Source organism: Prionailurus viverrinus, chromosome B4 (assembly GCF_022837055.1).
Source record: "Prionailurus viverrinus isolate Anna chromosome B4, UM_Priviv_1.0, whole genome shotgun sequence".
In the NCBI taxonomy this organism is placed as follows: domain Eukaryota; kingdom Metazoa; phylum Chordata; class Mammalia; order Carnivora; family Felidae; genus Prionailurus; species Prionailurus viverrinus.
In genome coordinates, this window is record NC_062567.1 from 118896023 (window position 1) to 118920634 (window position 24612).

Sequence of the window (24612 nt, forward strand, 5' to 3'; positions counted from 1 at the left end):
TACAGAATTTTACAAATCTTATTCATTAAGACAACTAGAAGCTTTAGTCTGAGACCCTGTTTACAGACTGCCATGAAACATTTTAGGAATGATTCTTTCAGTATGACAAAAGCAAACATTTTGACCCAGAGGTATTCTAGAGCCGCACACAGGTGATTCTGAACTCTAAAGACAGATTTCCCCAGAAAACATCATGTGGCCTCCTGTAGTTATTAGTTGGCATGGCCCCAAAAAGGTTTCGAAGACAACTGCATTCTCCCACAGCCAAGCCCTTGTCCGTAGTGAGCAATAGTAGGGGAGCAGAAGTATCTGTGTAGGCAAGTAGGTGGCAGGTATGAGGAGGTCTAAGAAGATGCAGCTTTGAAACCCCATGGAGTAACTCAAGGTGTCTTTGTGGCTTCCATATCTTGGTAAAGCCCTGTATTCTATGAGAAGAGAACTTCCAAATCAGTAATAGCAACAACAATAACATAATTGCTCTTTTGACTCTTTACTCTCAGTTTAGCTTAATTATATTATTTAATCTCATAATAACCTCTAAAGGCAGGAAAGCAGGAAGAGCAGACATTGTTGCCAACGCTTCATGTTAAAATTTTAAATAGCGGTTTAGAGAAAGGTTAACCCACCTCTAGTCACTGTGTGAGCTTGTTGACCTGAGACTAGAACCTGAGTTTCTTGTCTTTCAGCCTGGTTCACCTTCCACAAGAAAGAACTTCTCAGATTAACATTAATAATTAGTCCACTTCCAGAAAATGCTTTTTCTGTTTGTGAAACTAGCATTGCCATTAACTGAACTCAGAAAAACCTGCACCTGTCCCGGCCCTTTGTCTTGTCATTTGTTCCATGAAGTGGTTGAATTATATTTGAATTGTTGTAATTTTGAGGTTATATCCAGATTTTATATTTTAGAGTTTTGTGTGGACAAGGCAAGGGAACAGCTATGGCTGTTTACCAACTACCCTGTCTTGAGACAAGTGGAACTAAGTCTTTGGCATGTGTTCTGGTCAAGACACTTTATTCATTCAAACCATGAAAGACATTTAATGAGGCAGATATTTTAGTTCCATTATGAATTAGGAATCCAGGGCTCAGAGAATTTAAGGTCTTCCAGCTAAAAAATAGCAGAACTGAGTTCGAACTCAGTTCAAACCTGCCTGATTCTAACAAGCATGTGCTTTTTACTACACAGCACCATCAACAAGATTATGTCCACAATAACTGCTTTGCCTTCAATAATATGTATCCATTTCTTTCCTATATGACCCCTATCACTACTCTTGCCATAATAGACTAGTATTACTGTCAGATTTTCCTTATGACTTTTTTTGGGTATTACCTCACTGGCAGTGGTGTTTTTATCCCAGGGAAGTTACAGAAGTAAAAACTCCATTAGAACCCATGGAGCGGAAAACCACCGACATCTGCTCTATGAGTGCTGGGCCTCCTGGGGCGTGTGGTATAAATACCAGCCTTTGGATCTTGTAAGGTGAGTTTTTAACCAGCTGCAAATATAAAGCTTGCACAGAATGATTAGGGAAGACTGTCAGCTGGGACAAGAAGAAAGTCTGAATTACATAGCTCTTGATCAAATCTGGCTTTATCTCAAAAAGGCAACTTGGCCAGGCCTCCCACAGGACTTTATAAGGAGCAGGCCATCCATGTGACTGTTATTGACAAAGTATCAATAACGACAGCAGAAAGATGCTTACATATATTAGTGACAAATAGAATATTAGTTACTGTGTAAGTAGGAAATACAGATTCTGTCATTGTAATAAATTTCAGGCTTATTTTAATTTTCAACTGATAAATTTTAAAGATTGTTTTGGTTTTGCAAGTCAAATCAGTACATCTGCTTTTAACTTGTGATGACATTGGAAATGTATGCTTTTTAACTGTTTATGTATGTTCAACTTTCAGCATTCATGGCAGCATTATTCTCTGACATCTCATTTTTTATTTACAGAATGGTTATTATTAACATTGGGTACCAACAGTCCATACTTTGTGGATTCCTTAGAAAAGAGAAAGTCATGTCTCATTTCCTAGATTAGCTTGATTTGATTTACTCTGACTAGTGCCCTCAAAAATTGAGCCCAGAGGAAAATGAAATAATAAGACAACTCACTTTATATTTTTGTCTCCCTGGGCAATTAGCCATTCTTCCTGCCAGAGTCCTTGTTACTAAGTATTTACTCCTAATGACCCAAGGGCACTGACGAATTGTGTACTATTCTATGTATCAGTAACAAATAAACCAGATGATCTGGGTGAGTGGAAAATATTTTCTGAGATGAGATCATTTTCTTTTGACCAGTCTCAATACATGCTAAAACAGTGGGGGTGGGGAGGATACAAGTAAGTGCTCTTCCCAGCCTCACTCCCAATATTACAGGAATACACTGATTAAAAATTACAGAAAAGTACTGCAGGCAAAATATCTGTCCTTGACATTGTTTTGATTAAGACTTTGCAGTTTATCATTGTGTTAAACCCATTGTGTTTCTAGTATGATGCTAAATACCTTCGGCAAAGACAGTTGGAAGCCACCATGTCTAAGAAATTCAGTTTCCTTCATAAAAACAGGCTCTGCATACTCGAAACAACTAGAAAACAGTACAAGACTATGCACAGTTAGGTAAAATGTATTATGATAAGTTTTACAACAATTTGGAAAAATGGGAAGGATAGATATGGGTAGGTGCTTCTGTGGAAACCTCTGTAGAGTTGAGCCTGGAAGAGATTAGGATTTGTATTGCCCAAAAGGAAGGGAGAGGAAAAGCACAAGCAAGATTTGAGTAGTATGAAGTTTTGGAGTATCTAGGAAATCTCATCTCTTAAATAGCTCTTGTCCTATAAATTTTGCTTCTTCCATGTCTCTTGAATCTGGCCACACCCTAGTATCTCCTCTACCATACTGCCTCCTTCACCTTTCAACCTGGACTATGGCTGTTGTCCCACACTTGGTCTTCCTTTTCCCACTCTGGTCCCTTCCAGTCCATTCTCTAACCGGCAGACAGAGTGATATTTTTGGAATGTGAATCTGATAATGCCCCTCGAATGTTAAAACTCTCTTATGATTTTCCCTTTCCCCCAAGATAAGGATCAATGCATTTAGCATGGTTTACAAGACTCTCTGAGGTCCAGCCTCCACCTACCTTACCAGCCCACCTCTTGTTATCAGTGTTCCAGGCACACTGCCCTTATTTTACCTGGTTCCTTCTGCTACAGGTTCTTTGTACTTATGGTTCCTCTGATGGAAATACTCTATCCTGTCCCCAGTCCTTCCTAGCTAATAGTCATCTCCTCAGAGAAGTCTTCCCTAATTAAGGTGATCACATGGTCTTGGTTTATATACTTGTGGAATTATGTTTCTCTCCTTTTGTGGAGAGGACTCCACAAAAGGAAAGGGAGAACACTCCCTTTTCCCAGTGTTCTAATTATAAACTTATTTCTTTAATTGATTGATGTATATCTACTCTATCAGCCTGTGAGCTGCACAAGAGCAGGGACCATGCTTATTTTGTTCATCATTTTATCTTCAGTTCATAGCACAATATTTGCCACCTGGAAGGTAGTTTCTATTTGTTGAATGAATAAAAGAATATTTATCTGTGTATTTGAATGTATGTTGAAGAAGCCTTCAGGGAGTGAAAAATTTCTGTTGGAAAACAGTGGAAGATAGGATAAAGGGGATAATCTTTATTCCATCTTTTAGGAGCTTTTAGGAACCATTGGACATTCTAAGAGGAAAGCAGAAGCCAGTATTTGGAAATAGGTGGTAAACAACATTTGTTTAGAATGAGAATAAAAAAATAATTAGAATATTCTTATATTAAACTAAAAAATAATGAACTTCTGGGGTACTTGGATGGCTCAGTCGGTTAAGTGTCTGACTCTTGATTTCAGCTCAGATCATGATCTCACGGATTGTGAGTTCAAGCCTCACATAAGGCTCTGCGCTAACAGCATGGAGCCTGCTTGGGATTCTGTCTCCCTCTCTCTCTGTGCCTCCCCCAATTGCTATCTCCAAAAATAAATAAAAATAAACTTTAAACAAAATAATGAACTTCTAACTAATAGCATGTAGCATTTGAGAGGCATAGAAAGTACAGTTTGGGTTGTATTCTAGTGTAAGTCAATTATGTTATTAATGGTGTTTGAAAATAAAATTAAAAAAAACAAACAAGGAATTCCCTGGATACCTCTGAACTTCACAGACTGCAGGGCACTAGGCAGACTGATTAGTCTCTGAAAAACATTTTTAGAGGTGCATGTTGAAACTTGTGAAAAATCATCACTTAAGAGGAAAAGTTGCTCTCAGTGTCCCTTCATATTGAATCTCAGTAATTAGAGTTCTTTTCTTTATAATATCATGCAATTCTAGCATTGTAAACATCTTATAAGGCTACAGAATATTGAGAGGGGTGTTTAAAGTTTTTTACAGTAACTTTGTTTCCTGTTTTTAAAAATATACGTCATTATAATACATGTGCTACAAACAAGCATACGCTAGGAAATGGCAAAGATGAGATGATGTGTTGTCACCAACACTTCAAGTTCTCCTGGTTCTGTAGTAAGAAATGGCATATCTTCCTGAATGCGCATGGGTTTTGCTCTGTGTTCTTACACAAGCTTGTGTATAATCATGTTCCTTTATGGAAGAGTTTATTCTATTTCCAATATATAATAATAGGAGAAGAAATTGAAGCCCAGAGCCTTAATTTGGTTAAGTATCTATTCTCTTAGATGCATGTTTATCAGCAAGGACACTACAAAGTAAACTTACTGAGTAAAGTGTTAAAATGCTGTTGTGTCTTACACAGGCGGTACTTTGGAGAGAAGATTGGGTTGTATTTTGCCTGGTTGGGCTGGTATACCGGCATGCTCTTCCCAGCTGCCTTCATTGGATTGTTTGTCTTTTTGTATGGAGTCATTACTCTGGATCACTGCCAAGTCAGGTATGGGGAGCTCTGGGTGAACCTACCTTTGCTTCTATTTAGAGATGGGTGGTAGTACTTTGGGGATGTTCCCAGATCATGGGCCCACTTTTCCTTCTAACCTCCTTCTCAGTCACTCCTAAAAGAAATCAAAAGGCTCAGTTCACAAGATCTTCCATCCATTATCCATGCTGTTGTAGTCTTCATATACAAGGGAAGCAGGGTTTACATTTGTAGGCATATAAGCCACTCTGTATCCACAGAAAATATCACTTCCATTCACTGGGTAAAAGTTACTCTCTTTCTGACTTTTTACTTTTTCTCTTCTAATATTGCAAAGTGGCAGGTTCACAATCCCTTTTTATGAATTCTGTGTTTTTGTAAGGACCCTTTAAACCTAAACCAGAAAGACATCTTACCAACTTGTTGGGCCTTGAGAATGATTGATGTTGAGGATTGTTAGCTCTCTCACCATAATATAGTTTAAGGTATTTGTACAGAGTTTATTGCCAGGCTGAACAGTGATCCTAAATAATAAATGTGCCTTTTAGAAGTGATTACAAAAGTAAAAGGGATTGATTCTCCTGCCTATAAAAATATTTTACTTTTTGGTGAAATTGTTAATGGGTATGTAGTTTCCCCCCAGAACTAATGCATCGTATTTTTATTTATTACTCCATTATTAGTTTTCACTTACCATACACATAGAGTTTGAGGCAGACACTTTTAGGTACCTTGTTGTTCCTAAAATTCAGTACAAAACTGTTTCAAATCTGTGCAATGTTGTGAATTACTTTTGTGTAATTTAGGGTATAACATCCAATGTTTTGCTTCATGTATTTTCAGAGTTTAACTTATTAATATTTAAAGCCAAGAAACAGCCTCATAAATAAGTAGGTTTATCAAATTACTAAAATCTTCAGGCATTTGTTTACATTAGTAACAGATAAGGCTAGGAATCTAATCAGGACAAAAATCTGGTCTACTGGGTCTTATTTAGTGGTTGAATATTCTGGTGAAATTGGATGGAAAAACATGCTCTTATGTCATTAAAAAGTGGTCCTTTTATGTTCTCTTTTCCAGTAAAGAAGTCTGCCAAGCTACAGATATCATCATGTGCCCTGTGTGTGATAAATACTGTCCATTCATGAGGCTGTCAGACAGCTGCGTTTATGCCAAGGTAATTTCACATCTGCAGCATTTTAGGTGGATTGAATCTTTCATACATTTTCCTGAGGAACAGAGGGTAACTGTATTCTCTTTGTAATATCTGGTCCTTGATTCTCAAGTTTATGTTGTAGGAGAGAGTTACCTCTATCACTTGGTATTCTAATTCAAATATGTTTTTTACTGTATATGTATTTTAAATGTATTAGCTCTGATTATCATCACAAGAAGCTTCAGTGTGCAAACTGCAAAGAGTACAGTTGTTAGAGTCAGAGAAAGATTCAAATCTTGGCTCTGCTCTTTACCACCTGTCAGTCCAAGAACAAGTTACTTAATTCTCTGAGCCACGGTTTTCTTATCTGTAAAATGGAGAACATGATGCTTGTTTCATACAATGGTTATAAGAAATAAGCTGAAATGTATACTGAGCCACGTGCTTGGCAAATGGTAAGATCTTGGTAAATGAGAGCCGCAGTCATTTTTCTCCTTCATCATTATTATTGTCAAATAAATTTTAGATTCAAGACTAGTTCAGCTACTTACCTCCTTGATCTTGCACATGGACAGTCTCTTTGAGGCTGAACTTTTTCATCTCTAAGATGCCCACAGTGATAGCTGCCTTCTCTGCTCCATGGAATGTCCTGAAGACCAAAGAAGGTAGTCTTATATGGAAAAGTGCTTTGAAAAGAACAAATACATAGCATCATTATGTCTATTATGTATCATTGCATGTCCCTTTCCCATGTTATGCTTTTACTTAAACTTTAGACACATTCATTGAATTCCTTATTTTTTACTTACGGTCAGTCTCACTAATGCAAAGCAATAGCTGGAGTATGGGCTGTTGAAGACTTTCCAAACACCACTGCCTGTCAACTTGCCCAGACTTCAGATACAAAGAGGGTTGGCAGACTTTATTGAATGTCTGCAATCCCTGCAGCTTGGATCTACCTAATTATACTGTTGGCATGGCAGGGTTTTGTTCATTTTTAACGAGAACATTTGATAGACAGCCCAGGAGCCCGCCCATCCATGATGTCATCAGCAATGCAGGTGTCCAGTCCATGTGGGTGGAGGCCAAACCACAGCAGCCAGGTGTGATTTTAGGAAGATTTGGCTAAATGCTGCAAGGGGCCAAAAAAGCACAAAATATTCTCCCTGTCTTTGGAGAACATATAGATAGACCCAAGAAAGTGAGACAAACTTAACAGAATGAGCTTGGGAAATACAGATTTGGTGAGGCCCAAAGAGGTCTGTCAGCAGTATAACTTGTTTAAAGATCATGAATTAAGCTTGAATGACTCAGGTGTAAAAAGTCTGCTTTTTGGGGGGCACCTGGGTGGCTCAGTCGGTTAAGCGTCCGACTTGAGCTCAGGTCACGATCTCACGGTCCGTGAGTTCGAGCCCCACGTCGGGCTCTGGGCTGATGGCTCAGAGCCTGGAGCCTGTTTCCAATTCTGTGTCTCCCTCTCTCTCTGCCCCTCCCCCGTTCATGTTCTGTCTCTCTCTGTCTCAAAAATAAATAAACGTTAAAAAAAATTTTTTTAAAAGTCTGCTTTTTGGGAGTCTCAGAAAACCAATGTTTTGTTGTTATTGTTGCTTAGGAGTATTTGTTTTCTACGTGGAAAAATATGACTGGAGTGAAGTTCTCTCTTTAGGAGATCCATGACAATCCCTTAAAAGGATCATAATGGACAGTTTAGAGTATTCAGATTTTATAGGAGCTAGTTGAGCAGCTATCCTACTGAACATAAGATCTAGAACAATAATAATTATAATAACAGCTAGGCTATAGATATCAAAGTAGCTAGGCAACCTACATTTTTATTTCTAATTCTTACAGCAACTTTAAGGTAGATGTTATTACTCTGATTTTACTCAGGTAAAAAATTACTTTTCCATGGTCACACAGCAGTGAGTAGCTAGGCCTTGGTTTATCTGACTGGAAAACATATCATTGTGCCATATTGAAGCTACAAGATGTTTAGATTCTGGATTTCAGATTGGTCTTGCCTTTAAAAACTTAATAAAATGAAAGCTAAAACGCTACAGAATGAAATAACTGAAGTTCTATAGTGTTTCCTTTAGAAATACTTATTAGAAATGCCAAACTGATTTCATGGAACTGAGGATACACTGGAATGTTGGATCAAATCAGAGTCTCGATCCAATGTAATCAATGGCTGTTCTGCTGGTCAGGAATGCTTCATTCTCAACCTTTACATTCGCAAGGTCAGCAGAAAGGCCTTATTGGCTTGTTTCACTGGAAAAGATACTGGAAACCCACACTGTCTGGGAAGAAAGCGCTCACAGCCCAGAACTTGGCCTCCAGGCCCCCCGATGTCTCTCTTCAGCTACCTGTCTACATGTTCATTTTGCAGACAAGTTCTCATCACATGCTCGGGAAGGTGGCTGCTGACTGCCACAACACAAGGCTTATAGCTTCCTTTCTTTATCTCCTTAGGCATATTTTTATAAAAATTCTTGGTCTGCCATTACAGAATGTCTCTTTCAGAACCTGTATGTTGTCTAGTTTGGAATTCTTTGGAGGCAGATGTCTTCTCCAAATACTTCATTGTTTTGGCCTGTGCATGTTTGTCTCTTGGAGTTGTCAACTACTTTGGGTAACGGTCATAGGACAAGCACTCAGCTGTCAGTCCTGGCGATTTTATAGAAGGAGAGGACAATGTGTCCTAGGCACCACTATGCGCTGCACTTTTCCAGGGGACTTTTTGGTCAGAGTTTCTTTTTTAAGCCTGCCTAGAACAAAAGAGAATTGGGCGGAGCCACTGTCCCTTGATTGTTATCCACTAGCCCTGGAGTTTAAGAGGAATGGACTGAGGAGAGAATGCGTAAGGACAGCTGGCCAGGGAGCACCTCCTCATCTCCTCAACCAGGCAGGACTCTGAGCACCCTTATATTACCCCAAGAACCAACACCTGCAGCTTGTCCTCCCTGTTGCAGGTGATTTGATGGGGGAAACTAACTGTCCAGGGACTGTGAAGGGAGAGGCTGGAGTAGAAATTATGTATTTCTCCAAGCTGAGCTCCCACGCTGTTTGGGAACTGCCACTAACTGTCTCCATATACCACCATATACTACAACCTACACACACACACACACACACACACACACACACACACGCCAACTCAAGGCAACTTTCCATCTCCCCTGGGGTTTCTCAGAGTCTTTGTTTGTTTTTGTGTTTTGTTAGTTCCCTGAATCTACTATCTTGCTTCTCCAGGGTTGATTTTGGCAGAGGGAGGCATCAGTCTATCTTAACTTACATTTTAGTAGGAACCAGAAGTCCATATTAACTCACCCCTCCTGATTCACATGTTCCCAGATAACTGCAGCCGAAAAATGTCTCTCTCCACATGTTTGTACATCAGTCCCAGGGAGGGACTCTAATTGGTTCTGTTTCAACCACATGCCCCCTAGTGACCTACATGAGAGAGATCTATTACCAGGAAAAGGGAGGAAAGATCATGTGAGCAGCCAAAAACAATGACCACCACAATTCATTCCAGAATCTACACTGATGGTGCAGGCTACGACTTCCACCAACTCCCTATAAATACCCTAATAGCACAGACCAGCCACATATAACTGGAACTCTCAAGCTTGATTTAATTCTTAGTGCATTATACAATATGCAATATACAACTTAACACTCCCTTTGGTGTATGAATAAAATGGCTTTTGCCTTTGGTCTACATTAAATATTTGAATGCTGCTCATCTCGCCTATGTTCAAAGAAAAAAGAAGGCATAAACTTTTGGAAAATTTTGAAATACTTCACAATATGATATAACAGGAAAAGACCTGTTTATAGTTGGTGCATTCTCCAAGGGACAGTAAAGTATATTTTATACAGAGCTATAAAGCACCCCAAAAAAGGTTATGATTTATGAATGTATCAGTCATCATTTCAATTTGGCATGACATTGGTGTGATTTATCCTGGAGGTGGAAATGAGCATAGCAGTTTTGCAAGACAAATATCTTTGCTTTCTGCTGTGGTATTTGTGATAGAATATATTATTCTAGCAATAAAGTATTTGCTAGATAAAGTATTTGTGTTGTGTGTAATAGGTAAATACAATGATTACCCAAGGCTTTAATAAAGGTGGAAGTGGATTTTGTTAATGGTCTGCTCGCTCTTCTTTGTAATATTAAAATCCAGAGGGCAACCCAGAAAAAGGTTTGCCCAAAACTACACAAACAAAATATCCATGTTTCCAAAGTGAATAAATGAGGCATTAAAAATAGAAATCAGAAGACTTTAAAGCAGCAATAATCACACCTTTCTGGTCTTAAATATAAATTTTCCATATACATATGTGCACATATAATATTTTTTATGGTGTACAAAAGAAAATTCTTAGCATTCTTGGGGCTGCTAATTAATTTCTAACTAGATGATACCCATATACAGGGTACAGATTCTCTTTTGCATATCCAAACTATTTCTCAGTTGGAGGAACTCCCTTCTTGATTATGATCCAAAATGAGTATCTCCCAAAGAAACCCTGCAAAATTCATTTATTTGTATAGAATTGAAACAAATGTGAATTGAAATATAGTATATGAGAAACTAGTTTAACTATGATTCATAATGTTCCCAGGTAACTCACCTCTTTGACAACGGAGCTACTGTATTCTTTGCTGTTTTCATGGCAGTCTGGGGTAAGTGTCCTGCATCCATGTAACTTGAGTTCCCCTTATATGCTTTATAATATGTTCCTTCAGAAATCTGACTTTGTCCTGTGGATGTGAAAGGAAGAAGCTTGCATAAATTCAGTTTGGCCATTCTATTAGACACAAGCTGATAAATAATTCATTTATTTATTTAAAAAATAATGTTATAGAGAAGAAATATGTCTGATTTCTCTTACACCTTCAAGATTTTCATCAACATTTCATTATTAACATAAAATTCACCTTCTGTTGGAGACAAAAATAAAGCTTATAATATATCAAAAATTCTAGTGAGATCTAAGTACTCACAGAAGTATATATTGGACTTTCTGCTGTGAGTGGAATCATTTCATCCAGCTAATGTATGAGTACCCACCTCTGGGTTTCTTTCAGTTCTGGTTAAAAAGACCCCCTATAAACGGAGCTCCTTATAAAGCTGAATTGAGTCCTTCTATATCAGTTTAAGTCAACAGCTCCATAATAACAAGGTGTGATGGAACATTCACTTAAATATTTTCTTAACCCAAAGAAAGTACTTTACCTACTTCTTTGTAAAATGAGTTTCATAGTATCTTTCTCATGAAATCATTATAAAGTTTTAATTTAGTAGTATAGAAGAGTCTGGGCAGATTCATAATAAACAATTGTGGTTATCTTTGGAGAGAGGTTAAGTGAGCAGTGATGGGTAAGGGAAAGGGTAAGTGAACAGTGATGAAAGACAGGTTTTTACACTATATGTTTTCAATTTGGTTTGAAATTTTCACAATTTTTATGCATTTCTTCTAGAAATTAAAATTCCAGAATCTCAGTTTTGATGTTACAAAACTCTGCTAACTCAAGACTCAGGCTCATGTTGTTCCTTGTGTCTGGAATGAATATCAGATCTTCTCCATCTTTCAGAGGCTAACTGAATTGTCATCTTCCTCCTTTGAACTTCACAACATTTGACTGACTTCTAGCCTTCTTTGGACACTTAAAATGAGCTGCATACACACATTATTTCCCTTAGTAGGTTCATGTTCCTCAAGGATCATTATAGTGATTGAAGATTCATACATTTCTTTTGAAGACAGAGATTCATATTTGTTGGATGGATGGATGGATGGATGGATGGATGGATGGATGGATGGATGGAAAAAAGAAAAGAGAAGGGAAAGAGAAGCAAATTATCAAAACAGTTTCTTTATAAGACAAGGAATGTATTTAAATAGTCTCTTTGACAACTAGAAATACAAAAGCTTTGTTCTCTTGAGAAGACTTGTTCTAGATATATTCTGTTTTCCCTACCTAGAGATATTCAAAGAAAAAATTGTCTCTCCCAGTACATATCTGTTGAAGGGACATATTTTTTTTAATTTTTTAATGTTTATTTATTTTTGAAAGAGAGAGCAGGTGGGGGGGCAGAGAGAGGGGGGGACACAGAACCTGAAGCATGCTTCAGGCTCCAAGCTGTCCGCACAGAGCCTGACACAGGGCTCGAACCCATGAACTATGAGATTATGACCTGAGCCAAAGTCAGACACTTAAGCAACTGAGCCACCCAGGCCCCCTGAAGGGATATATTTTTAAACCTGTGACTCTAGCCCCTCTGTCAGTGGGCATTGGACCCAAAACCCATAGGTTAGTAAGTGGCCTGGGAGAAGACCTGAAGTTCTGTCCAAAGAGGAACTAGCAAGATCACCCACAGTCTTATTCTAAAGAATATGGATTGAAAAATGTGGAGAGAGACAGGGAGTTAGCTATAGGAATTGACACTGAAATGTGCAGAAAGGCCAGGAGGGAGGGAGGAAGAAGGAAATTGAGATTGAACATAAGGTGGAAGTAGGAAGAATTATGAGCATGTTGAAGTTATGAGAAATCAGAACCTTGGAATAAGCAAAAGCAAAGTGCTAGTGGAAACGATAGAAAGCAGAGAGTCCAGAAGCTAACTGGTAGCCAACTAGGAGGAAATGCAAGACAGTCCCCCAAAGAGAAACAGGGAGAATATAGCCAAGCTGTGTTATTAGTGGAGTATCAGGGTAAAGACCTAGGATCTCCTATGGCTGAAGTCTCTTGAACTGCTGGCTTCTGTATCCAGTCTCTGAATAGGCTCAGTCTTTTAATCCCCATGGGATTCCTGCCTCCCTTGACAGGGAGGGCTTTGTGAAAAGCCCTCATTATTTGTTCTACCCCTTAGTACATCTCTGTCCCTTGAAAACAAAAGAATCTAATCATAACAGAATTTTGGTTATGGGACTGAACTCTTAGATCAAGAATTGTATATCTGGTTTTTCTAGAATATACTTGTATTGGTAACCATGATCAGGAAGTATAATAAGCCATCCAGTGCTTAAGCTATGCCATAGTTACAAATGAGGATACTTTAGAAAATGTCTTCATTTATTAAACCAGGAGTTCTCAAACTTTTTCAGTTGTGGCACACATATGAAATACTATTTGCATAGCATCCTGATGTACATGAATGAGTCTGCTCATGGCCAGGGATAATACTGCCCTCAGCACCTTACCTGCCTGAAGGTTTGAAGGGATTATTACCTCATGCACACCTATAATCTGTCCCTGGCATATCCACTGGTCTGCTCTGCTTTGGGCCATGAGTCTACTATGTAATGAGTTAATTCTTCTGCATAGAGAGTAATTTTCTGGAAGATTTAATACATAAATATACATTACCTACTTTAGTATTTCATCAATTTTTACTGAAATGATGTTTTCTTCTCCTAATTTATCCTCTGAGACTATAGAGAAGTAAAGTTCTGGGGTATTATAATGTTTGTCTAAAGTACAGAGGTCAAGATCTCCTCTACCCCTCACACAGTACCACCATTATAAAGGGGATTGCATCCCTTCTTTGCAAGTTGGAATGCCTTATGCTGGTGATAACAAATATGTGTATTTTATCCCTACTAACTTCAGTTGATTGGGGGTGGCTTTCTGGAACACAAAGCTGAGAAACTTCTGAGTTCCAAGTGGGTGGGTTGGAGATTTGACAATCCTTGGGCTTTGGAGGGTACCCAGTAAGAATCTGATAGATGTATTGTAATAACCTTTGGGAAGAAGCGAACATTTTAGGACCACTTCAGGCAAGGCAAGCCTGGAATAATTCATTGTCTGAATTGCTTTGTCTTAGTTGACAACTTACTGCTTAAATCTTGGATGGTTCCCAGAAATGTAATCATTTGAGAAGAAGAATGACTTACCCCAGGTGTTTCTTTGTAGATGTTTTTTGCAGAAATCTGGAATGGCCAATAATAACAGCTATAATAATAGCACACACTTGTTGGTTTCCTATGTGCTGGACACTATCCTAAGAATTGTACAGTATCCTCTCAGTTAATTTTTATAGCAGCATTTGAGGAAGGTACTGTTATTATCCTCATGTGATAGATGAGGGAACTGGGGTAGTAGCTAGAAAGTGGCAAGCCCAGGAGTTAAACGGGGCACTCTTAGCTTCTACAGTCTATTGCTAGATCATGTACTATTTGTAGCCCTGTTTGCTTCTGCTTCAGAGATATAAACTTTATGATAAAGGACTGTTAAACTCATCCCAAGCCCCATTTATACTGCTTTGAGACGATGATGTTCCATAAAAGTGTGTCACTTCTAATGGAGCTCAGCTTAGTGGTGTCAGGCTTATCCTTTATGATTGACAAGTTACATTTAAGAAAACAAATGCACTTTATTTCTGGGAAACTGCTAGATGCAGAGATGCTGAGAATAGATATAAGTGGTTTACAAGACCTGTAAAGGATGGGGCTGATGTGTTTATTTTGTTGCCCTTTGCTTTGTGTGTTCACGACAGAAACAATAGGGCTCCATTTAGAATCATTCTGCAGCAGCTGGGAAGGGCCTTTGTATGGGGTTAAAAAGCTTTACAGAACCCCACTACCTTTGTGATAGCAGGGCCTCCTGGGGACCCTCGAGGTACACTGTGAGCCTACAGCTCTGGGCTTGAACCACAGTGTCGCTTTTTCCTCAGTGCTCATTTTTGTGCAGAAAGATTGAAGAAACAGAACAATTATGGCCTAAATTAGCTTCTCTCCCTAGGGGGGAAAATGAGTCACTAGGGAACTAGATGTTGGCAGAGACTTGTGAGGAAGCAGATTATATTTCTCTTTTCTTCATTTTTGGGTTTTTTAAAATCAGTTTTCTTTTTTTTCTTTTTACTTTCATTGCCAAAAATTTATTTGCCCTCAGTAAATAAATCAAGGTCCTCAGTGTTCTCCAAAACAGAATACCGGGATTGTGGTTATTTTAATGGAAATTCAAAGATTCTTTAAATGCTTCTGTCAAAAATTTGTTAGTGAAGTATGTCTCATTTTTAAAATAAATTTTATAATAATTTCCTTTTATTTGTAGATATTTACAGCAATTTCATCTTTATAGTCTTACCTATATGTCCAACAAAAAAAATAGTGGTTGCATTTTCAAAAAAATGGTATACATTTACTGAATACCTATTAGGTGTGTAGGTATAATCACCTATGACACCTCATCAATTTCTCATAACCCACCAGAAAGAAATTACGGCTCCAGTTTTATAGATGAACATATTGAGGTTCAGAGAGGTTATGCAACTTGGCCAAGATTACCCAGTAACTGCTAAGTGGTGGAGTCTAGATTTTAAACCAGATCTGGTCTGCCTATTTCAAGTCATTCCAAAGTTTGTATATCATGTCATGTACCTTTGATAGGATATATTAAGATTTCATTACTCACCAGACAATGCATTCTCACTATCACTTGACAATGGGAGTACAAAAATGAGTAAAATGTGATCTCAGCTGTCAAAAATTTCATAGTGTATTGAGATTGGTAATTATAACGTAAGATATTAAGTACAGTTTACAATCAGACAATGAGGGTCCATGCTGCCAACTTCCTGAAGCAAAATGGAAGCGCAGAGAAGGTTTTATACAAAAGGAGATCCTGAAACCAAGTCTTAAATTTGCCAGGCAAAGGAGAGGGGTTGGAGGGAGGTGTAGAAAACATTCTGAACTGAGAACAGTGTGGGCAAAGCTCTGAAAAGAGAGGATGTTCAGTGCAATAGGAATATATAGTATGTATTAGTTTCCTAGAGTGCTGTAACAAAGTGCCACAAACTGGATGGCTTAAAACAACTGAAATTTATTCTCTCACCGTTCTGCAGGCTCGAAGTAAAAAATTAAGGTATAAAAAGAGTCATTTCTTTTCGAGGGCTCTGAGGGGGCATCTGTCCCATGTATTTCTCCTAAATTCTTGTGACAGCCAGCAATCCTTGACACTCCTTGGTTTGTAGATGTATCACTTGAATCTCTGTCTCCATTTTCACCTGTATTCTCCCTGTGTCTCTGTGTCTTCACAGGGCAGTCTTCTTATAAGGACACTAAAATGCATTGGATTAAGAGCCTACCCTACTCCAGTATGATTTCATCTTAACTAGTTAGTCTGCAGTTACCTTATTTCCAAATAAGGTCACATTTTGAGGTTAAAACATCAACATCTCTTTTATGAAAGGCACAGTTCAACCCCTAACAGACAGTATGTTGGGGGCTGAGGTTTACTTATTGTAGGACATTTGTGCTGCAACAGGGAACCATGACTTCACCCTATAGGCAACAGAAGGCCAACTGAAGTTATAAACTGGAGAGTGATGTCATCAGTTGTATTTGGGAAGTAACCCTGGCAACAGCATGGGAGGAGTGAAAGTGGGGACCAGTAGGTAGCAGGTAGGCCACTTAGAAAGCTGTTCCAGTGTTCAGTCAAAATATTATGCAGAATTGGTCTTTAGAAAAGATCTAAATTACAGAGTAAAAACCTTATACATAAATGTGTTTTCCTAGTTTTAGTTATTTATGATATGCAAAATAAATATCCAATGATAGAAGAATGAATTACAAAATTATAAGCAGCTACTAAAAACTAGTCTTTCAAAGTAGGTAATAGAGCACAAAGATTATATTTTAAAAACTGGTAAATATATATTAAGTATACAGATAAATGTGATTTCAGGTATATTAAATACTAATGAAAACAAATTATGTCACAATAGTAATGGTGATTTTCTCCATGTGGCGGGATTATGAGAAGTTTTTGTCAGCTTTTATTTAGGTATAATTTACATAAAATCTAGCAATTTTATTTTGTTTTTTTAAATATTGGTCAGACATTTCACGTTTTTTTTTTAAGTTTATTCATTTATTTTTGAGAAAGATCAAAAGAGTGGGGGAGGAGCAAAGAGAGAGAGAGAGGGAGAGAGAGAATCCCAAGTGGCTCCATGCTGTCAGCACAGAGCCCAACATGGGGCCCAAACCCACAAACTATGTGATCACAACCTGAGCAGATATCAAGAGTCAGACACAATAGACTGAGACACCCAGGCACCCCCCCCAGCAATTTTAAGTGTACAATTTGACAAGTTATGTCAAATGTATATAGTAACCATCACCATAATGATGATATAGAACATTTTCATCCTCCAGAAAGTTTCCCCATGACTTTGCATTGAGACCCTTGGCAACCTCTAACCTGCTTTCTACCACTGTACTTTCACCTGTTTTAGAATCTCATGCAAATAGAATCATTCACAATTTAGCATTTTGTGTCTGGCTTTGTTCATTAAGCTTAATGTGATTGAAATTAGTTTATGTAACAACATGTCAGCATACGTAAGTAGTTTGTTCTTTTATTTGACATTTATTTTATAGTTGGAAATAGGTACCTTTTGACCACATTCACCCATTTCACCCAGCCCCAGCCGCCACCTCACCACACTCTGGTCTCTGTATCTCTGAGCTTAGAGGTTTTGTTTGTTTGTTTGTTTGTTTGTTTGTCTGCGTTTAGACTCTATGTATAAATGAGATCATAAACTTATTTAAATGAAAATTCAAAGGTTCTTTATGTGGTTCTGTCAGGGAGAGTGATGCCTCCATAACTGTTCTTCTTTCTCAAGATTGCTTTGACTATTTAGGGTCTATTTTGGTTCCATAAAATTTTAGGATTGCTTTTTCTGTTTCTGTGAAAAAATGCCATTGGAATTTTGATATGAATTGCACTGAATCTGTAGGTTATGGGTATTTTAACAATATTAATATTCTTCCAATCCATGGGCACAGAATATCTTTCCATTTAATTGTATCTTATTCAATTTATTTCATCAATGTCTTATAGTTTTCAGTGTATAGGTCTTTCAAACTCCTTGGATATATGTATTTCTAGCTATTTTATTCTTTTTGATGCAATTATGTATTATATAAATTTTTTATGTTTCTTTTTTTGTGTCCTGAAACTTTACTGAATTTGTTTATTAATGGTTTTTGGTTAACAGTTGTTTTACTGGAGTCTTTAGGGTTTTCTATACATTACATCATGTTATCTGCAAGTAGTGACAGTTTTACTTCTTCCTTTTTAATTTGGATGCTTCTTATTTCTCTTTCTTGCGTAACTGCTGTGGCTAAGACTTCCAGTACTGTGTTGATAAAAGTGGTGAGAGTAGGCATCCTTGTCTTGTTCCTGGTGTTAGAGGAAAAGCTTCCAGCTTTTCACCACTGAGCATAATATTAGTTGTAGGCTTGTCATACATGACCTTTAATATGTTGAGGTGCATTCCCTTTATACCCAATTCTCAATTTGTTGAGAATTTTTATCATAAATTGATATTGAATTTTTTCAGATGCTTTCTCTGTGTCTATTGAGAGGATCATATGATTTGTATCATTCATTTCGTTAATGTGGTCTATCATGTTGACTGATTTATGGGTGTTGAACCTCCTTGCATCCCTGGAATAAATCCCACTTGATCCTAGTGAATGATCATTTTAGTGTCACACTGAATTTAATTTTCTAATATATATTTTTTTTACTTTTTCTATTTTTTTAAGTTTTTATTTAAATTCCAGTTACTTAACATATAGTGTAATATCAGTTTCAGGAGTAGAATTTAGGGATTCATCACTAACATATATAACACCAGTGGTTTGCTAATCATTAAAACCTTGGATTGTGAGTAACTTGTTCTGCGAGTGCTCCACAAGACAAGCAAGCATTTCTAACAAATTTTAACTTGATAAATGAGCGAGGTGTTGTAATACAAATAGTACGTGATGCGGAACATCACATGATCACAACTGAATCAATGGTTATTGAACTTTGCGTTGAAATACAGGTGCTTTGGATTACAAGCTTGTTTCCAGAACAAATGTATTTTGTTGAGGACTTTTGCATCTGTATTTATCAGGATATTGGCCTTTTGTTGTGGCATCCTTGTCTGGTTTTGGTATCATAATAATTCTAGCCTCACAAAATGAATTTAGAAATGATACCTCCTCTTCTATTTTTGGAAGAATTTTGAAAAGGAGTAGTATTCTTCTTTAGATATCTGGTAGAATTCTGTCTAGTCCTCGGCTTTTGTTTGTTAGAATATGTGTACTTTAATGGCAATAACACTTATTATAGCATAGTAAGCCTTGAAGTGTTACTCTTTTTAAAAATTGTTCTGGCTATATTAGGGACTGTGCATTTCCATTTATATTTTAGAATCAGCTTGTCGGTTACTACCAGAAAAGATGCTGATAGTTTGACTGTGGTGGTGTTGAATCAAGAGATCATTTTGGGGAGGTTGAAAAACTCAGTATCAAATATGTCTGTCTGTGAACATTATTTATTTAAATGATCTGTAATTTCTCTGCAATTTTGTACTGTTTTCAATGTGCAGTTTTGGATATTTTGTTAAATTTATCCCTATGTATTTAATATTTCTTTATTTTTTATAAGTAGTTTCATTTCTATAATGTTAATTTCCAGTTGTTCATTGCTACTCTGTAGAAATACAATTGACTTTTGTATATTTATCTCATATCCTATGACCTTTCTAAACTCACTTGTAAAGCTACTGACTTTTTTGTAGATTCCTTAGGATTTTCAATATAGATGATTATGATATTTATAAATAAATACAATTTTGTTTCTTCTTTTCAAACCCATATGGGTTTAATTTTTTCTTGCCATATTACAGTGACAGAATAATGTTAGATAGAAGTTGTGATATCAGACACCCTTTCTTTGTTCTGTGTTGGGGGAAAAGCATTAAGTGTTATACTATTAAGTATGCTAGAAAATATAAGTTTTTGTAAATACCCTTTGTCAAGCTGAAGAATTTTATCATGAATGGGTATTGAGTTTTGTTAAAAGTTGTCATCTGTATTAATAAGATAATCCTTTTTTAAATTTTTTTAATGTTTATTTATTTTTGAGAGAGAGACACACACACAGCATGAGCAGGAGAGGGGCAGAGAGAGAGAGGGGGACACAGAATCTGCAACAGGCTCCAGGCTCTGGGCTGTCAGCACAGAGCCTGATGTGGGGCTTGAACTCATGAGCCTTTGAGCCATGAGATAATGAAGCCTGAGCAGAAGTTGGCCGCTTAACTGACTGAGCCACCCAGATGCCCCGATAATTCTGTTTCTTAAAAGGTAGTTAATATATTCATTAAATTGATTCACTTTCAAACCTACAATGATATTGAATTCCTAGCATAAACCCATTTTATTGTATATATAGTTGACTCTTGACAGTGTGGAGATTAGGTTTACCAACCTCCATGCAGTTGAAAATCTTTGACTCCCCAAAAACTTTACTAATAGCTACTGTTGATTGGAAGCTTTACCAATAACAGAAACATAAATAATTTTGTATGTTATATGTGTTATATACTGTATTCTTACAATAATGTAAGCTAGAGAAAGAAAACGTTATTTAAAAATCATAAGGAAATGAGGTGCCTGGGTGGCTCAGTTGGTTAAGCCTCCAACTTCAGCCCAGGTCATGATCTCACGGTTCGTGAGTTTGGACCCCACATTGGGCTCTGTGCTGACAGCTCAGAGCCTGGAGCCTGCTTCGGATTCTGTGTCTCCCTCCTTCTCTGCCTCTCCCCTGCTTGCACTCTGTCTCTCTCTCAAAAATAAATAAACATTAAAAAAATTTTTTTCAAATAAAAAAATCATAAGCAATAGAAAAAAAATTTAGAGTACTATATGGTATTAAAAAAAAAAACCCATGTATAAGTGAACCCACACAGTTCAAATCCGTATTGTTCAAGGGTCAACTGTATTATCTTTTTTTCTATATTACTGTATTTGATTTGCTAAAACATTTTTAAGATTTTTGCATCTATTTTTGTAAGTGTTGTCTTTAATTTTCTTCCAGTGTATTTTTTAGTTTTGAGGTAATGTTGGCCTCAAAGAGTGAATTAAGAAGTGTCCTTTCTTCTGTTTGTGGAGAGGTTTATATAAAAATGATATTACTTCTTTTTTTTTCAACATTTATTTATTTTTTGGGACAGAGAGAGACAGAGCATGAACGGGGGAGGGGCAGAGAGAGAGGGAGACACAGAATCGGAAACAGGTTCCAGGCTCTGAGCCATCAGCCCAGAGCCCAACGCGGGGCTCGAACTCACAGACCGCGAGATCGTGACCTGGCTGAAGTCGGACGCTTAACCAACTGCGCCACCCAGGCGCCCCAAAATGATATTACTTCTTATATGTTTGATAGAATTCACCAGTAAAGCCACTTGGGCCTAGAATTTTCTTTGCAGGAAAATGTTTAATACGAACGTAATCTCCTTAACAGATAGAGAGCTCTTTAGATTATCTACTTCTTCCTGACTTCAAGGACTCTGTAATTTTATCTAAGCTTGCAAATTTATTGGCATAAATGTGTTCTTAATAATTTCTTATATTTTACCTTCAGTAGGATCTTTTGTGATACATTTTGTTCATTCCTGAAATTGTAGTTCATGTCTTTTTTGTTTTCCTGTTCATTCTGTGTAGAAGCTTATCAATTATATTCATTTTTTAATGAACCTTTTCAATGTTAGTGATGTCTTTATATTGTTTTTATGTTTTTTTATTTATGCTGTTATCTTACGTTTCTCATGCTTACTTTGGGTTTAGTTTCCTCTTCTTTTTTAATTTCTTAAGGTGAATGCCTAGTTTGTTGATGTAAGACCTTTCTTCTTTTCAAATATAAGAGTTTAATGCTATAAATTTCCTCTAAGTACTGCCTTAGTTGCATCCTCCACATTGTATTTTCATTTTTCGTGAATTAAGAATATTTTCTAATTTCCCTTCTGACTTTCTCTTTTATCCATGAGTTATATAGATGTATAGAGTTTACTTACCACATATTTGGGAGATTTTCTAGGTATCTGCTTGCTATTGATTTCTAGTTTAATTAAGAGAACATATTTTGTATTATTTAAATCCTTCTACATTTACTGAGATTTGTTTTATAGCCCACAGTATAGTATCCCAGCAAATGTCCCCTGCACATTTGAAAAGACTACATTTTATGCTGTTGTTAAGTTGTACATTCTGTAAGTTTTGTTTGGGTCCACTTGGGTGATTAGTCTTGTTTTAGTCTTCTACATTTATACTAATTCTAAATTTATTTGTGGATTTATCTAGTTTGCCTCTCAGTTATATCAGATTTTGTTTCATGTATTTTAAATATAGGATTTTTATGTTTACTTGAAGCCCCGTAGTCATTATGTAATTTCCCTCATTATTCCTGATAGTATTTCTTATTGTCAAGTATACTTTGCTATTAATATTGCCATCCTAGGCTTTCTTAAATTGAGTTTGTATGGTATATTTTTATTTTCTTTACATTTACCTATCTCTGTCTTTATATTTGCAGTGTTATTTTTACAGACAGGTCTTACTCAAAAATCTTCACTCATATGAGGACTTTAAGAGACAAAACATATGAACATAAGGGAAGGGAAAAAAATAATATAAAAACAGGGAGGGGGACAAAACAGAAGAGACTCATAAATATGGAGAATAAACTGAGGGTTACTAGAGGGGTTGTGAGAGGGGGAATGGGCTAAATGGGTAAGGGGCATTAAGGAATCTACTCCTGAAATCATTGTTGCACTATATGCTAACTAATTTGGATGTAAATTTTAAAAAATAAAAAATCAAATCAAATATAGACAGGTCTTACTTTTTATCCAATCCAATAATCTCAGCTTTTTCATTAGAGTTTTAATGTCATTTACATTTAATATAATTATCAATACATTTAGTTTAAATATGCCTTCTTTTTATTTGATTTATATGTGTTTAATGAGCCTTTGTTTTATTTTCTTTTTCTCTCCTTTTTAATTAATTAGATATTTTCATGATTCAGTTTTGTCTCTGTTGATTTATTAGCTATACTTGTTTTAATCTTATAATGGTTATTCAAGGATTTATAATATACATCTTTAATTTATAGCAGCCTACTTTCAAATAGTATAATGCTATTTCACATGTGGTATAAGAACTGTAAAAAGGTATACTTTACCTTTTATTTTCTGTCCCTTGTATTATTGCTATATATTTTACTTCTATTTTTGTCCTACATCTTATTGCTATTCTTGTTATATTTTTTCTTCTACATATTATAAACCTCTTGATACATTGTTATTATTTTTGCTTTCAGCAGGTAGTTATTAAAGATATTGAAATGAGGAAAAAATTCTATTTACCCATATAGTTATTTGTTTTTTTTATTATTTTTTGTTTTGAGAGAGAGAGAGAGAGAGTGGGAGAGGGCCAGAGAGAGAGGGAGACAGAGAATCCCAAGCAGGCTCCATGCTATCAGCATGGAGCCTGATGTAGGGCTCAGTTTCACACACCATGAGATCATAACCTCAGCCAAATTCATGAGTAGGACACTTAACCAGCTGAGCCACCCAGGAGCCCCTACTTGTTTTATGTGATCTTCCTATGTTTGTATCAATCCAGATTTCCATCTGGTGTCATTTCCTTCTGCTTGAAGAACTTCCTTTAAAGTTTCTTATAATGCAAGGCTGTTAGTGATGAATTTTCTCTGATTTTTAAGGTCTAAAAATATCTTTGCTTCATTTTAACTTTTTAAAGATACTTTGCTGGATGTAAAATTCTAAGTTGGAAGGGTTTTCTTTTTACCTTTAAATACATTAGAGAACATGTTCTCAATTAGGAGTTATTTTTGCCTCTCAAGAGACATTAGACAATGTGCAGACACATTTTTGGTTGTCACAACTGACAGAAGGGAGTGCTACTGGCATTTTGATCTAATGCATAGAGGCCAGGGATGCTGCTAAACGTCATACAATGCACAGAACAACAATCCCCACCCTGAAGGAGGAATTAAATGTTCTAAGACATCGTTGATGTTGAGTTTGAGAAACACTGCTAAATTTATAATCTTTCTTTTTCTGAAGTCACATGGCCTATTTGAGTTTCTTTTGGAAAGTCATCTGACACTTCTATCTCAGCATTCTCATCTACAAGTGAAGATTAAAGTACCACTAACATATGGAATGTTTTGATGTAGAATAATGACTTACATTTTCAAAACAGTTGACACAGTGTCAGTTGTGTCCAGATTGAAAAACATTGCCTTAAGGGATGCCTTTCCATCGTATGAAGGCTTAAATAGTCTTTTATAAGATGTCGCTGACATTCTTTTTTTTTTCTATAAAAGATTTTCCTCCTTTGTATTTGCTTTAAAGATTTTTATTTTTTATTCTCAGGAATTTGATTGAGATGTGTTTTGGTGTCATTGTCTTTGTCTTTCTTATAATTAGGGTTCATTTAATTTGGATCAGTAATTTTGTAATTTTTATCAAATTTTTAAATTTTTCCAGAATCATATTGTCACAGTCTCCGATTATGTGAATGTATGCTAGACCACTCAATACTGTCCTACAGGTCACTTAATGCGTTGTTCACATATTCCAGTCTTTTTTAGTCTTTGTGTTGTCTATACTTTTTGGATTGTTCCTATTGGTTTGTCTT

The 24612-nt window shown here is 36.6% G+C and overlaps 1 protein-coding gene across 2 annotated transcripts in view; it reads left to right on the forward strand.

Moving 5' to 3' along the window:
* ANO4 (anoctamin 4) overlaps positions 1 to 24612 on the forward strand; it is a 395947-nt gene that overhangs the window by 292820 nt on the left and 78515 nt on the right. For both annotated transcript variants that reach the window (XM_047866608.1, XM_047866607.1), the window contains 4 exons: positions 1365 to 1486; positions 4827 to 4961; positions 6024 to 6120; positions 10735 to 10795. In XM_047866608.1, the coding sequence (XP_047722564.1) occupies positions 1365 to 1486; positions 4827 to 4961; positions 6024 to 6120; positions 10735 to 10795 (415 nt within the window). The remainder of the gene's footprint in view (positions 1 to 1364; positions 1487 to 4826; positions 4962 to 6023; positions 6121 to 10734; positions 10796 to 24612) is intronic.